The sequence below is a fragment of the Sitophilus oryzae genome, unplaced genomic scaffold (genome assembly GCF_002938485.1).
Source record: "Sitophilus oryzae breed Bouriz unplaced genomic scaffold, Soryzae_2.0 scaffold_738_pilon_pilon, whole genome shotgun sequence".
Lineage (NCBI taxonomy): Eukaryota > Metazoa > Arthropoda > Insecta > Coleoptera > Curculionidae > Sitophilus > Sitophilus oryzae.
The window spans coordinates 1,787,000-1,800,941 of NW_022147349.1; the positions used below are offsets into that span (position 1 = coordinate 1,787,000).

At 34.7% G+C, this 13,942-nt stretch overlaps 1 protein-coding gene across 5 annotated transcripts in view; it reads left to right on the top strand.

Annotated features, from left to right (window-relative positions):
• Positions 1–519: 519 nt before the first annotated feature.
• LOC115888399 overlaps positions 520–13,942 on the top strand; it is a 75,300-nt gene continuing 61,877 nt past the window's right edge. For all 5 annotated transcript variants that reach the window (XM_030908120.1, XM_030908121.1, XM_030908117.1 and 2 more), the window contains exons 1-3: positions 520–711; positions 6,671–6,773; positions 11,863–12,076. In XM_030908120.1, coding sequence (XP_030763980.1) covers positions 573–711; positions 6,671–6,773; positions 11,863–12,076 — 456 coding nt within the window. In that variant the 5' untranslated portion in view covers positions 520–572. The remainder of the gene's footprint in view (positions 712–6,670; positions 6,774–11,862; positions 12,077–13,942) is intronic.

Genomic DNA, 13,942 nt, shown 5'->3' on the forward strand with positions numbered 1-13,942 from the left:
CGAAAAATGTCATCATTACATCGCAAATTATTTCACAAAACTGGCAAAAACTGAGTGAGTCTGCTGCTAATATGTAGTCGTAGAAAAAATAGCGTAAAAAACTCGTCCGAAAACGTCATTCGACTTGTTGCCTGCGGCTCGAGCCAACAAACTGTCGAACTCGTGTGGAAAACGTCGTTTTCGAAACTCGTTGTTTAATATACTATTGCCTGACTATTGCCACTTTGTCAAAAGCAAAGTTGTTTTATTCAATATCACAATAACCTTAACATGTCAAAATACTTGACACATAAATATACACTGCTCAAATATTCGAAAAAAATGTGTAGAGTCGTGTTTTTTTTGGAACCAGCTGTACATACGGTAAAACTGGGAACTGGGTATTTCTCTGTTTAGTTACACTTTACGCGACCTCTTCACCTCGGTGCTCGTTGGAAAATGACTCAAATTAACCCCTTAAATGGAAAATCCTTCGTTTCACTTGTTCGTGTGAGGAGTTTCGTTTTGGCAGCCGCACGAAACACACCCTCCGGTGGTGAAGGTCTATCGATAGGTTTAGATCGAATTCTAATATGCCAAACAAGACGGGTCTAAAATTGTTTACGAAAACGTGGCCTCTAAGACGAAACAAAAAAGTTGAAGATGAAGATCGCCAAAGACCACTGACCGCCACTTTGGACAAGCCTGCCATACTGGACATTCGATTTATAGGTGAGCGAAAAGTAGTCAAGTACAATGGTCAGACAAACACGTAAAAGATAATGTGTACAATCAACCTCACAAAATCTAACAAGGGTAGTTTAATTTTACATATTTGTAGTAGCGCTAAAATTTATTATTATAAATTTTGCGCGCGAAATTTATTATCAGTCAGAATTACATACTTTTTGGAACAATAATTATTTTGTTCTATAACAGTTCTTAACATATTAACATAACATTGGCCAGTTAAGTTAAAATATCCAATTTGGTACTTTAATTTCACAAATTTAGCAATTTTACATTTCTTGTTGTTCTTTTGTTAGATAATACCGGGTGCGTCTCGAAAGTGGCTCACCCCTATAACTTTTTTATTTTTTCAAATAACAAAACGAGATTTAGTATGTTAGTATATGACATAAATTAAGATTGATTGACGTATTTCATTGTTTTTGGTCACTTCCTGTTTCACCGGAAATGACTACAACTTTATATTTTTATATGGCACCCTCGCACATAGTGGATCGAGGTATACGGAAATATGTACATTTATTTTTGTTTTAGAACTATTAATCTGAATTGGACAAATTTGATTTTTTTTGAAGAGAAATGACTATTAGTATTTAATGTTAGTCCCAAATTTTATTTTTCCAAGAACTGAAGATGGCGGCTTATATATAATACTAAATACAGTAAATCCAAAAGTATTTTCTAATTGCATGCATGATTTTTACCTACTTACTTGTGAGATATTTCTTACACTATCAACTTTGACACCTAACAAACAAGATTTTATTCGTCATACTTATTTTTTAGTAGAAAAATTGACTGACATTAGCTATCAGTCTAAAAATATACAGGGTTGTTCACGCTATTTGACACGGAGTATTGTAGCCAAATGATTAAGTTTGTGGAAATTATGAGTGATGGGATTGTTGATGGACCACTAAAGCTATGCTTTAAAATTATTTGCAAAACGTACAGAGTGTCCCAAATAAATAAAATATCAAAGTTGTATTTTTTCGAATGGAACACCCTGTATATTATTACTTTTTTAGTTTTTACTATTAAAATAAACGTAATTTAATTAAGGTTTACCGTACTTTAATCTTTTCGTTTTTGAAATATTTACAATTTTGTGAAAAAGCACTAACAATTTTAATGCTTTATTTCTCTACGCATATTTATGTTTTTAAAACCAAATATTATACGGGGTGTAAGGGGTATTGAAGCGGTACATATAGCCTAGCTTACCCAAAAGTCAACCTCACCTTCACGTGGTGCACCCTGTTTACACAAACGAGGCTCTGACGTCCGAGTATAGGCGGTATAACCTTATACAACCCTCAGACCTACCATCTTCTGGGGAAAAGGAGTAGTAAACTACACCTAGCTGGCCGAGAACGTAGCACAAGGGAACTATCGTCGCGGTCCTCACTGTGCCATAGCCATCCCATGCTACAGTTGCAGCCAAAACTGTGCGGCAGCATAACCGCCACAGTTAACCCTTTTCACGCAGCTTACACACAGCAATGATGGAACATTCGAGTGGGACAAAATTATCGTCCGGAGGTAAAATACCCCCTCAATCGGATCTCCGGGAGGGGGTGCCTACACGAGCTTGTCATCGGAGAAACAAAAAACATCAATGTTTTACGTTTGCGGCGTGGAACGTCCGCACTCTACTGGACAAGATAAATTCAAATCGACCAGAGAGAAGAACAGCACTGGTCTCACAGGAACTCCATCGATTAAATATAGATGTTGCCGCTCTAAGCGAAACCCGCTTTGCGGATGAAGGTAGTCTCACTGAGGAACATTACACCTTCTTTTGGAAAGGTCACCCCGCAACACACAGAAGAATTCATGGCGTAGGCATTGCAATCAAAAACAAAATCGCCACTAAATTAACAGAAGTACCTATTGGTGTCTCCGAACGTCTTATGACCCTAAGGTACCCCATATCAGACAAAACTTACGTCAACATCATTAGTGCCTACGCTCCCACCATTGACGCTAAAATTGAGGATATGGATAAATTTTACCAAGCTTTACAAAATGCCCTCCAACGAATTCCAAAGCACGAACGGATCATCTTGATAGGTGACTTTAATGCCCGTGTTGGCAAACAACAGGAAATATGGCCTGACGTATTGGGAAAACATGGAATAGGAAACGTAAATAGCAATGGTGAACGCTTATTAACAACATGCGCAGAGTATAATCTTTGCATCACCAATACGTGGTTCATGTTGAAGGACAAGTTTAAAGGTACCTGGAAACATCCTAGATCAGGCCACTGGCATCAATTAGACCACATAATCGTTCGAAGGACGCATCTAAAAGATGTTAGGCTCACAAAAGCCAGAACAGATGCCGAATGCGGCACTGACCACCGACTTTTAATTTCAAAAATGAAAATCCAGTTAAAACCCAAACATCCACACTGTAAAAAGCAAAACAACATGACCAGATTGAACGTACGGGGTCTAGAGAACAACAATACCGCCGACGCCCTCCGGGAAGCCATCAAAGAATCACTTCCACCGACAACTTCAATCTCAATCTTGGAAGCTGAACAAGGCTGGACACAATTAAGGGATGCGATTCATAAAACCAGCGAAGCAGTACTGGAAAAGTCGAACAAAAAGAAACAACCAGACTGGTTTAACGAAAATCAACCGCATATACAGGTTTTGTTGGAACAAAAGCATAGAGCACATCAAGCAGTCACTGCCAATCCACATAATCCAAGACTGGTAGACAGCTTTAAAGCAGCCAACAACACACTTCGAAGAGAGCTGCGCCAAATAAAGGATAACTGGTGGTCAGAAAAAGCGAATCAGATTCAAGAGTACGCCACGCATCACGATTATCGTAAATTCTTTGAGGCTGTAAAAGAAGTATACGGTCCAACCAAGAAGGTAAGCTGCCCAATCATGGCACAAAATGGCGAACTTCTAAAAGAGGAAGAACAAATCCGAAATCGCTGGAAAGAACATTACAGCCATATCCTTAACCAAGAAAACAACCCCAATATGGAAGCACTAAACACGATACCTCAGTATAACAGCCTCGATGTATTAGACATCCCAATAACAGAACAGGAAATAGAGACCTCCATAAAACAGCTTAAAAACAACAAATCAGCTGGCTGTGACGCGATTCCGGCGGAAATCTATAAGTGTGCAAGTAAAGAACTTATTGGTCATCTTAAAGCTCTCTTCGATGTCGTATGGGAAAGCGGAGAGGTACCTCAGGACTTTCGCAACGCGAATATAGTGAATATATTTAAGAACAAAGGAAGTGCATCAGACTGCGGAAATTACCGGGGAATTTCACTATTGGCTATCGGCGGAAAAATTCTTGCAAAAATTATGTCAAACCGCCTGCACCCATATATAGAAAAAATCCTTCCAGAATCGCAAACGGGTTTTCGTACTAACCGCGGCACTGTCGATTCCATATTTTCCATCCGTCAACTGCAGGAAAAAGTAAAAGAGCAGCAGTCTAAATTTTATGTTGCTTTCATCGATCTAACAAAAGCCTTCGACTCTGTGAACAGAGATGCGCTTTTACAACAATTACAAGAAATGTTGAACACATTTACCTGGGCATACGAGGCTTTGGGCCTTAAGCTAAACATCGACAAAACCAAAATCATGTGCACTCCCCCGGAAGATCACAACAATGCTATAAAAATCGGAGAAGAACTATTGGAATATGTGGCGGAATTCAATTACCTTGGCAGTTTGATTTCGGAAAAGGCCAATATCGACTCTGAAATTCAGCACAGGATTAGTAGCGCTTCAAGGGCATTCTGAAAATTAAAAGACAGGGTTTTCTACAATCATGACTTGAGTACCAAAACAAAACTTGCAGTGTACCGAGTAATTATATGGGAGTGAAACCTGGGTGCCGTATCGCCGACACATAAACGCATTAAACAAGTTGCAACAGAGACACCTTAGACAACTCTTAAGAATCCGGTGGTTCCATCATGTCTCAAACGTATCGGTCGTTGAAAAAGCTAACTGCAAGAGTATTGAAGTCATGGTTACAAAATCCCGCTTAAGATGGGCTGGTCACGTATGCAGAATGCAAGAAAATCGCATACCAAAAGCTCTGCTTTACGGTGAGCTTGTAGACGGTAAGAGGAGGCCGGGTGGACAACTGAAAAGGTACAAGGACATTTTCCACGAAAACTTAAAGGGGATTAACATGCAGAATGAGTGGGAAACAGCAGCTCACAATAGAACTCAATGGAGAAGAGTTGTAAACTCAGTTAACAGCGATAACCAAAAAGTAAAAAGGCAACAAAGCAATGAGATTTTTGAATGTCCGGAGTGCGGTAGGCAGATAACATCACGTATCGGGCTTTTCAGTCACAGAAAAGCTCATGAAAGAAAACGCCATGCGTGACCATCTTCTTTATGTGTGTCGAATACTCGTCAGCGAGTAACGGCTGTATGTATGTATACTGAAATTTTTGTATTTACTAGATTTTCTGAATACTACCTCATACAGAGTCTATAAATTTAGTGTCTATAAATTTATTTTAAATAATTATTAGCTCTAAACGGCAATAACTTCTTTAATTTAAATGGACCTGTATATACCCTGTATATTTTACGTGAATCAGTTGAAATTGACTTATGATAAAGCTTTAAGTTTTTTTTAAATTGAGTGCAATTTAAAAAAAACTTAAAGCTTTATCATAACTTTTTTTGGGGCACTCTGTATGCAACAAAATATTTTTTAGGATATGCACCATTTTAAACCATGCAACATCTGTATAGAACTTTTTCTCATATCTTTGTTAACAACGACTATTGCTCGAAATATTGGACTTTCTCGCACTAATGCGCCACCCTGCATATTTCCAAAATGGGGCCTAGTGGCAGTAAATATTTTTATATTTCTTTTAAGGAACCTTTAAACGCAATAACAGATAATAAAAAATAACAGATAATAAAAATAACAGATAATAAAAATAGTTTATATATATTTAAGCATTTTTTTAAAACTCAAGATTAAAATGTAATTTTTTGTGATACACTATACAATAATTAAGACTGAAAATTATTGTTATTGAATACATGTTGGTATTAAAGAACTGAACAAATCGCAAGCTCATAATTCATATAGAATAAAAATATGATAAAAAGTTCATTAAGTTTTGGAATAAGTATGAAATTATGCAGTTTAATTTGTAATAGTCAATTTAATACGGAAATTCAAATAAATATATTCTGGAAAAACACCCCTGCACTATTCAGTAAGTTATCCATAATAAAGTTATGACTATTTTTAATAAATTTTAAGATTTTAGAACACATTTATTAAAAAAAATGTCTTAAGTTAGAAATTTTGCATAAATGCTGAATGTCCAGCAAATTGCATTGGATCGATCCACTGTGTCTAGGTATATTTTTACTTTATTCGATAGAAAACGACACTCTGAATAGAATGGCATATCATATGTCAACTTTTAACATTTTCGCTTAAAAACAAATCGTATCTTAAATTTCAATCTAGGGTGCCATGGCTGCGTTAAAAACAATATTTTTTAATCAAGGAGCCTTGGAAAAATAGATTTGATCATCTAATGTTTTTCGTGTCTTGTCCTGGCCCGTTAAAATATGCCCAAATCATATTTTTGATCATATATCTCAATTTTTTCAAATGGAACAAGGATGGCTCATGAGCATATTTGGCAAATGCATTTCTTACGAATAATTTGGTACCACACACTTGCTATTTCGAGTCAAATTGTCGTTATGAACCGCATGTTACAATTTCATATAAACAATAAGCAAAATTGTCAAAAGTTGACATATGATATGTCATTCTATTCAAAGTGTCATTTTCTATCAAATAAAGTAAGAATATACCGAGGGTGCTTCCATTTATTTAATACTCACCCTGTATAGGTACACCTATAATTTTAATACATTTAATTTACTTCCAGATAAAATTGATATGAGCACTATCAGAAAAGAGTTTCTGAACATAACAAATCTGTGTCGCATGCCTTTAGTTATTAGAAAAAAGGAGATTCACAGACCTCTAAGGTAAGTTGAATATTCGTTTTTTATACAAAATAACAATAATTATAATAGCAAAATTAATAAACTTGTATATTAGAAAATGTTTTACTTGTGTAAGGATTAAATTAAAAAAAATATTTTTTGTTATATTTTGTGTTACATTTCATTGCGTATACTAGGTGTCCTAGGAGCTACTTGGATTTATATAGAAAATGTAATGTAGATACGTTTTTGAAAACTATAATATGAATTTATGTATCTCCCAACGAATGTATACAAAAATGCCTTTATTTTTATCATTGTGGTAAATAATAAATGTAAATATGGGGGTTTTAAAACACTCAAAAAGTATGCGAAGTGGCGTTTTTTTTACAAGGGACAAAAATATAGCAAATACTAGAGGGGCCATGCATTTTACGAAAAGAAAATCTGTCGTCAGTGGAGTTGGAAAACATGTATACTCAAATTTATGTAAGGATGGGGGTAGTTTTCACCCTTCCCGTACTTTTTCTTGATTTTTGTGAAAGTCAAATGTTAAAGCACTTAGCAAGATATATTCACTCACATCGGAATAACGCTTCTTAAAATATCTTAAAACATGTGTTTATTTTTTTGAAGTTTGATGATCCTTAGCGGACAAACGACGCACTTCATTATATGTAGTGATGGGAAAAACTGATTAATTTCAATAATCGAGTACTCAAGTTTCAAGCGATTGCAATAATCGAGTGATCGCTCGAGCGTAATATTACTCGTATTTAAAAATACGGTTTTTCACCCGTCACGTCGCGTCGCTTGTTGTAAGTACTCGTTAACGCCAAGCGGCAAGCAGTAAGTTGCGTGCGCAGTGATGAATGGCAAGTAGCAAGCGGCGAGCGTTTCGCTTGATCGCTTGATTTAGTTTATTTCAAAGCATTGTCCATTGTCGATGTAGGTCATAAAATTTTGTCCCTCAGATACGCAACGGATAAATATACAGGGTGGTCCAAACTGTATTCCGAAAACTTCGGCAGCATATTCTTCAGATAAAAATAAGTAAAAAAGTTCGTATAAATGTATGTCCTAAAATGCTTACTTTCAGAGATACAGGGTGTAGAAGTTTCATTTTTATTTCGATTTTTTCTAAATAATTTCTGAGGTAACGTCAATATTTGGATGAAAATTGGTCTCAGGGAGTTTTTTGACATGAGAAATTTGATTTTGGTGTCAATATGACTCCTACTAGTAGAGGGCGCCACCTACATGTGTTTTAACTGTTTTGAAGCGTAATAACATTTTGTTCGTACCTACCTTTTGATCGTATAACATTACCGAGCGAAAAAATACGTAAAAAATATATCTTTGTAAAAATCGCTACAAGCAACCGTTCTTAAGATATTTAGAATGGAAACAGACAATACATGTCATTATTGACGAAAAATAATCTCGTTGAGTAGATAATTATTTCACTGAAATAATAAATTTGGAAAATTTTTATTTTTTTTAAATCAATCATAAATTTTTCTGCAAAAAATGATGATAAAACAGTTTCTGTTGAACTTTTGGCACAAAAACTTTTCAAATTTATGATTTCAGTCTAATAACTATTTAGTCAATAGGTTTAATTTAGGTCAATGATGACAGGTATTGATAATTTCGATTCCAAATATCTCGAAAACCATTACTCGTAGCGATTTTTACCAAGAGACCTTCTTCACGTAAAAAAACGTCGTAAATGTGTATTTTTTTACACAGTAGTTTTATACAGGTACGGACGAAAAGTTATTACTCTTCAAACCAGTTAAAAAATATGTAGGTGGCGCCCTCTACTAGTAGGAGTCATATTGACATCAAAATCATAACATTTCTCATGTTAAAAAACTCCCAGACACCAAGTTTCATCCAAATATTGACGTCACTTCAGATAGTATTTGGAAAAAATTGAAATAAAAATGAAACTTCTACACCCTGTATCTCCGAAACTAAGCATTTTAGGACATACATTTATACGAACTTTTTACTTATTTTTATGTGCAGAATATGCTGCTGAAGTTTCCGAAATACAGTTCGGACCACCCTGTATATACATATACGGCGTCGTATAATTGGCCACCTGCAATGTATGTAGAAAATTCGCTCGACTTTTTATCGAATATGTCACATTAAAATCGTATTTCAATTTATTTCATTCTAGGATCGCTTGCGTTCATCGCTGGGTACTCGTCACTTGCATCGCTCGTTCATAATCGAGCGATGTTGGTTATGTCAATAATCGAGTACTCGAGCGAATTTTCGCTCGAATTATCCCATCACTAATTATATGTAACACGTTTTTAGTTAAACTTTTATTGACTCATGGATAGAACAGCGCCTATAGATTACTGAGCGTACCCTATACTTTGTATTTTAACACGTTAAAAAAAGAACACCCTTAAGAAACCGAAATTACAACCAGTCATAACAAAACCTTTTTTGGGATCTCGCTAATTTACTTGATATACCGTATGATCGAAAAAAAAAGCGTAAAAGACGGCTGTTGAATGACAATCGATGATAATTTTGGCGAGGTGAAGCTCTAGACGTCATTTACTAAAAATTGACATAAAACTTGTCAATAATTAACACAAATTATAGGAAGATTGTGATGATTTCCTTACTAGATCACAATACGGTTCTAGAAGGGGGACAAGGGGGGATAAGAGAAGCCATCCTGAGGTTAACGTTAATCGCAGAGAGGTATTTGGAAGTCCAAAGGAAGCTGTACGTATGTTATGTTGACTACGAAAAAGCCTTCGATCGAATACAGCACGAAAAATTAATTTTTAAGTTTTCACTGAAAACTTTCCACTGAAGTAGGCTTGGATGAGAGAGATATTATCATTATAAGGAACACTTACAAGGATGAGGTATACATAGAGGGATGCATATTGTCACCATTATTGTTTAACGTTTATGCCGAATACATAATCCGAAAATCTCTTCAAAATTGTCCAGAAGGGGCTAAAAAATTATAAACAATATAAGATACGCAGACGACCCCGTGGTATTAGCAGAATCCGAAGACCAGCTGCAAACCGCAATGGACAAACTCACAGAAGAAAGTATCAGGATGAGTCTAGAGATTAACACCGTCAAGACAAAAACTATGATTTTCAACAAACATCCGCAAGACAATGAAAACACCGACATAATGATAAACGGCGTCCATCTCGAAACGACGCAGAGACATATTTAATTGGGCAGGGAATTACACAGCCAGCTGAACCACTGCACTCCAAGGAAATCAGAAGAAGGATTGAAATAGCTAAGGCTGGTTTCCTCAATATGCGGAAGTTCTTCTGCCATCCGAGAATATATATACCAACGAGGCTAAGAACATTAAAATGATATTAGCCCCATTAAAATGTTATTAAAGGGCACTTACTTCAGTATGGATGCAAAACATGGACGCTAAAACAAGAAGATATCAAACGCCTTAATGCGTAGGAAATGTAGATGTATCGTCGGATGCTAAGGATAAGTTGGACCTCGAGAACAACAAACTATGAAGTTTTAAACAGAATGAAAACTCGTGCACACCTAACAGGCACAATTAAAATCAAAAAGACTTCCTACCTCGGACATATTCTTTAATGCGATGTTAAGATCATCTGAGGGCGGGACATATAGTTAGGTTAGGTCGAGTTCACACGGGTCCGCAACAATATAATGCGGCACTCAGAATATGAAGAAATACAGCTCATAATAGAAGGAAAAATCGAATGAAAACGTAGCATAGGGGGAAAAAGAAATCATAGCTACGTAACATAAGAGATTGGACCCACACCGACGGAAACACCCTCATTCACCAAGCTCTGGACAGAGAGTCATATGCCATATTAATAGCCAATCTCAAAAGAGAAGGCACCTGGGAGGAGGGGGATAGGAAGATTAAAAGAGGATAGAACGTTTTCAGACACACAAATCTATTTCCAAAAAAATATTTTTTATCGAATTTTAAACTATACCATTTAAAAATTTTATTTAATATAAAAATAAATTAACTAAAAATTAATCTTCTACAGGCCAACCGGCAGTAAGCACCATTAAAAAATAAAGAAGAGTACGGACCAAGTAATGATGTCTAGGGCGACGATCGATTGTCAGTCCCTAGCAATCTTTGATGCCGCTTTTTTATCGTTTGGTACTTCTAATACTTGTTTCGTTAATATTTTCATCCTATTGTCAAAATAGTTTGCTGCAAGACACCCTATACCGGGTGCGTCTTAAAAATGGCTCACCCCTATAACTTTTGAATTTTTTTCAGATAAAAAAGACGATATTGTGTATATTTGATATGTTAGTATGTGACATAAATTAGGATTGATTGACGCATTCAATTGTTTTCGGTCACTTCCTGTTTTACCGAAAATTACGACAACTTTTGATTTTTAAATAGCACCCTCGGTATTTTTTTACTTTATTCGATAGAAAATGACACTCTGAATAGAATGACATATCACATGGCAACTTTTGCCATTCTCGCTTAAAGAAAATGTATTTTAAATTTCAATCTAGAGTTCCATGGTTGTATAAAAAACACTAATTTTTAATCAAGAAGTAATTGAAAAATAGATTTGATCGTCTAATGTTCTTAGTGTCTTGTCCTGGCCGGTTAAAAGATGCCCAAATCGTATTTTTAATCATAACTAAATATTAATAAAAAATAAATAGAACGAGGTTGGCTCATTAGCATATTTGGAAAAAGCATTTTTTAAGAATAATTTGGTACCACACACTTGGTATTTTGAGTCATATTGTCGTTATGAACCGCATGTTACAATTTCAAATAAACCATATGCGTAAATGTCAAAAGTTGACATATGATATGTCATTCTATTCGGAGTGTCATTTTCTATCGAATAAAGTAAAAAAATACCGGGGGTGCCATTTAAAAATCAGAAGTTTAGTAATTTCCGGTGAAACAGGAGGTGACCGAAAACAATTGAATACGTCAATCAATTTTAATTTATGTCATTAGTATGACCGTAGTAATTTCGTTTTTTAACTGAAAGAATAAAAAAGTTATAAGGGTGAGCCACTTTTGAGACGCACCCGGTATAGATCAGCATTAACACTTCAATATTTTTTTAAGTCTCATAAGTCCAGAAATGTATAATAGAACGAGAAGAAAAAGAAGAAAGGCCGATTCGACCAACGAAAGCAACGACGATACTGAAAACGATGTAACCAAGAGTGCAAAAACTACTAACATCACTTCGAGATATAGATCGAAAAGCTCAAGCAAATTGAAGGCCCTAAAATCACCGAAATATAGTGACGCCAACAATAATAATCAAATTTTGAGAGTGAGTTAGTAACAGTTAAAAATAAATAATATATCTAAAACCGACATATTACACAGGGTGAGTCACACAGGATAAGTGCAAGTATTTTCAGGGTTCGTAGATATCGATAAAAAAACATATTTTCTCTATGCCGTTTTTCAAAATAAGTAAAAAAAATCCAAAAAAAAATAAGTCAAAAAAAAATTCAAGTTCAAAATAACCGAGTTATTTTACTTCGTAAATTTCCAAAAAAAATGTTTTTTTGCTGAAATTTTGTGAACCATCTTTTCTATGTTTTCGTTCTTGCAAATTTAATCTACTATCTATGTTGACATATATTATTAAGAAATTAATGTTTTTAACTAAAAAAAGTTCCAAAAGATTTTTCAGAAAATTCAAAATTTTAAAAAATATTGCGAAAAAATCCTCATAATCGCGTTTCTAGGGTCCTGAGAAATATAATACCCCTAAAAATATTTGCATTTATTTAAGACTCACCCTGTATAAAACCAGTTTCAGTTCCTTTTGTGACTTTCGAGTTGAATTAATTTTTTAAATTAGATAATGATAAGGTTTGGTTAAATATCTCTTTTACCTGACAAGGAATAAAAGTTGAATTTTGGGATGCATGTGTAACTTGATATATCCTTTATAAGTAATCATGAAAAAATTAGAGTTGCAATTTAAAATAATTGTAGATGACATTATGTATCAAATTTGGGACACGCTGCATATAATTTTCATATGTCACAAAAAGCAAAATTTAACATAGGTACTATAAGAAGGAACAAAAATTAATTTTATTTGATTTACTGAAATTATTCCAAATTAAAGAATCACCCTATACCGGGTGCGTCACAAAAGTAGCTCACCCCTATAAATCTCTTATTTTTTCAGATAAAAAAACGAGATCTGGTATGTTAGTATATGACATAAATTGGGATTGATTGACGCATTCAATTGTTTTTGGTCACTTCCCGTTTCACCGGAAATGAACGCACCCCCGGTATATATATATCATATGTCAACTTTCGACATTCTCGCTTAATAAAAAATTGCATTTTAAATTTCAATCTAGAATGCCATGACTATGTTAAAAACACTAATTCTTAATCAAGGAGCGTTGGAAAAATAGGATTTGATCATCTAATGTTGGCCGGTTAAAAAATGCCCAAATCGTATTTTTAACAATATCTCAACTTGTTCAAATGGAACGAAGATGCCTCATTAGCGTTTTTGGAAAAAGCATTTTTTACGAATAATTTGATACCACACACTTGGTATTTCGAGTCAAATATTTGTTACGAACCGCATGTTATAATTTCAAATAAACCATATGCGAAAATGTCAAAAGTTGACATATGACATGTCATTTTATTCAGAGTGTTATTTTCTCTCTATATATTCAATCAAAATTTGTAGTCATTACTGGTGAAACAGGAAGTGACCAAAAACAATTGAATACGTCAATCAATACTAATTTATGTCATATACTAACATACCAAATCTCGTTTTTTAACTAAAAAAATAAAAAAGTTTTATGGGTGAGCCACTTTTGAGACGCATCCGGTATAGTTTTTTTGAACCGCGAAACAATATCGGGGAAAAAATAAGACTCGCCTTAAAATCTTCAGAATCTACCGTTACTTGTTTTAATATACTGGGTGAGTCTCAAAAGTTGCTCACCTCTATAATTGATTTATTTTTTCACATAAGAAAACGAGATTTGGTAAGTTAGTGTATGACATAAATTAGGATTCATTGACGCATTCAATTGTTTTTGGTCACTTCCTGTTTTACCAGAAATAACTACAACTTTTGATTTTTAAATAACACCCTCGGTATTTTTTACTTTATTCTGAGTTTACTTTTACCAAATACGTTTTT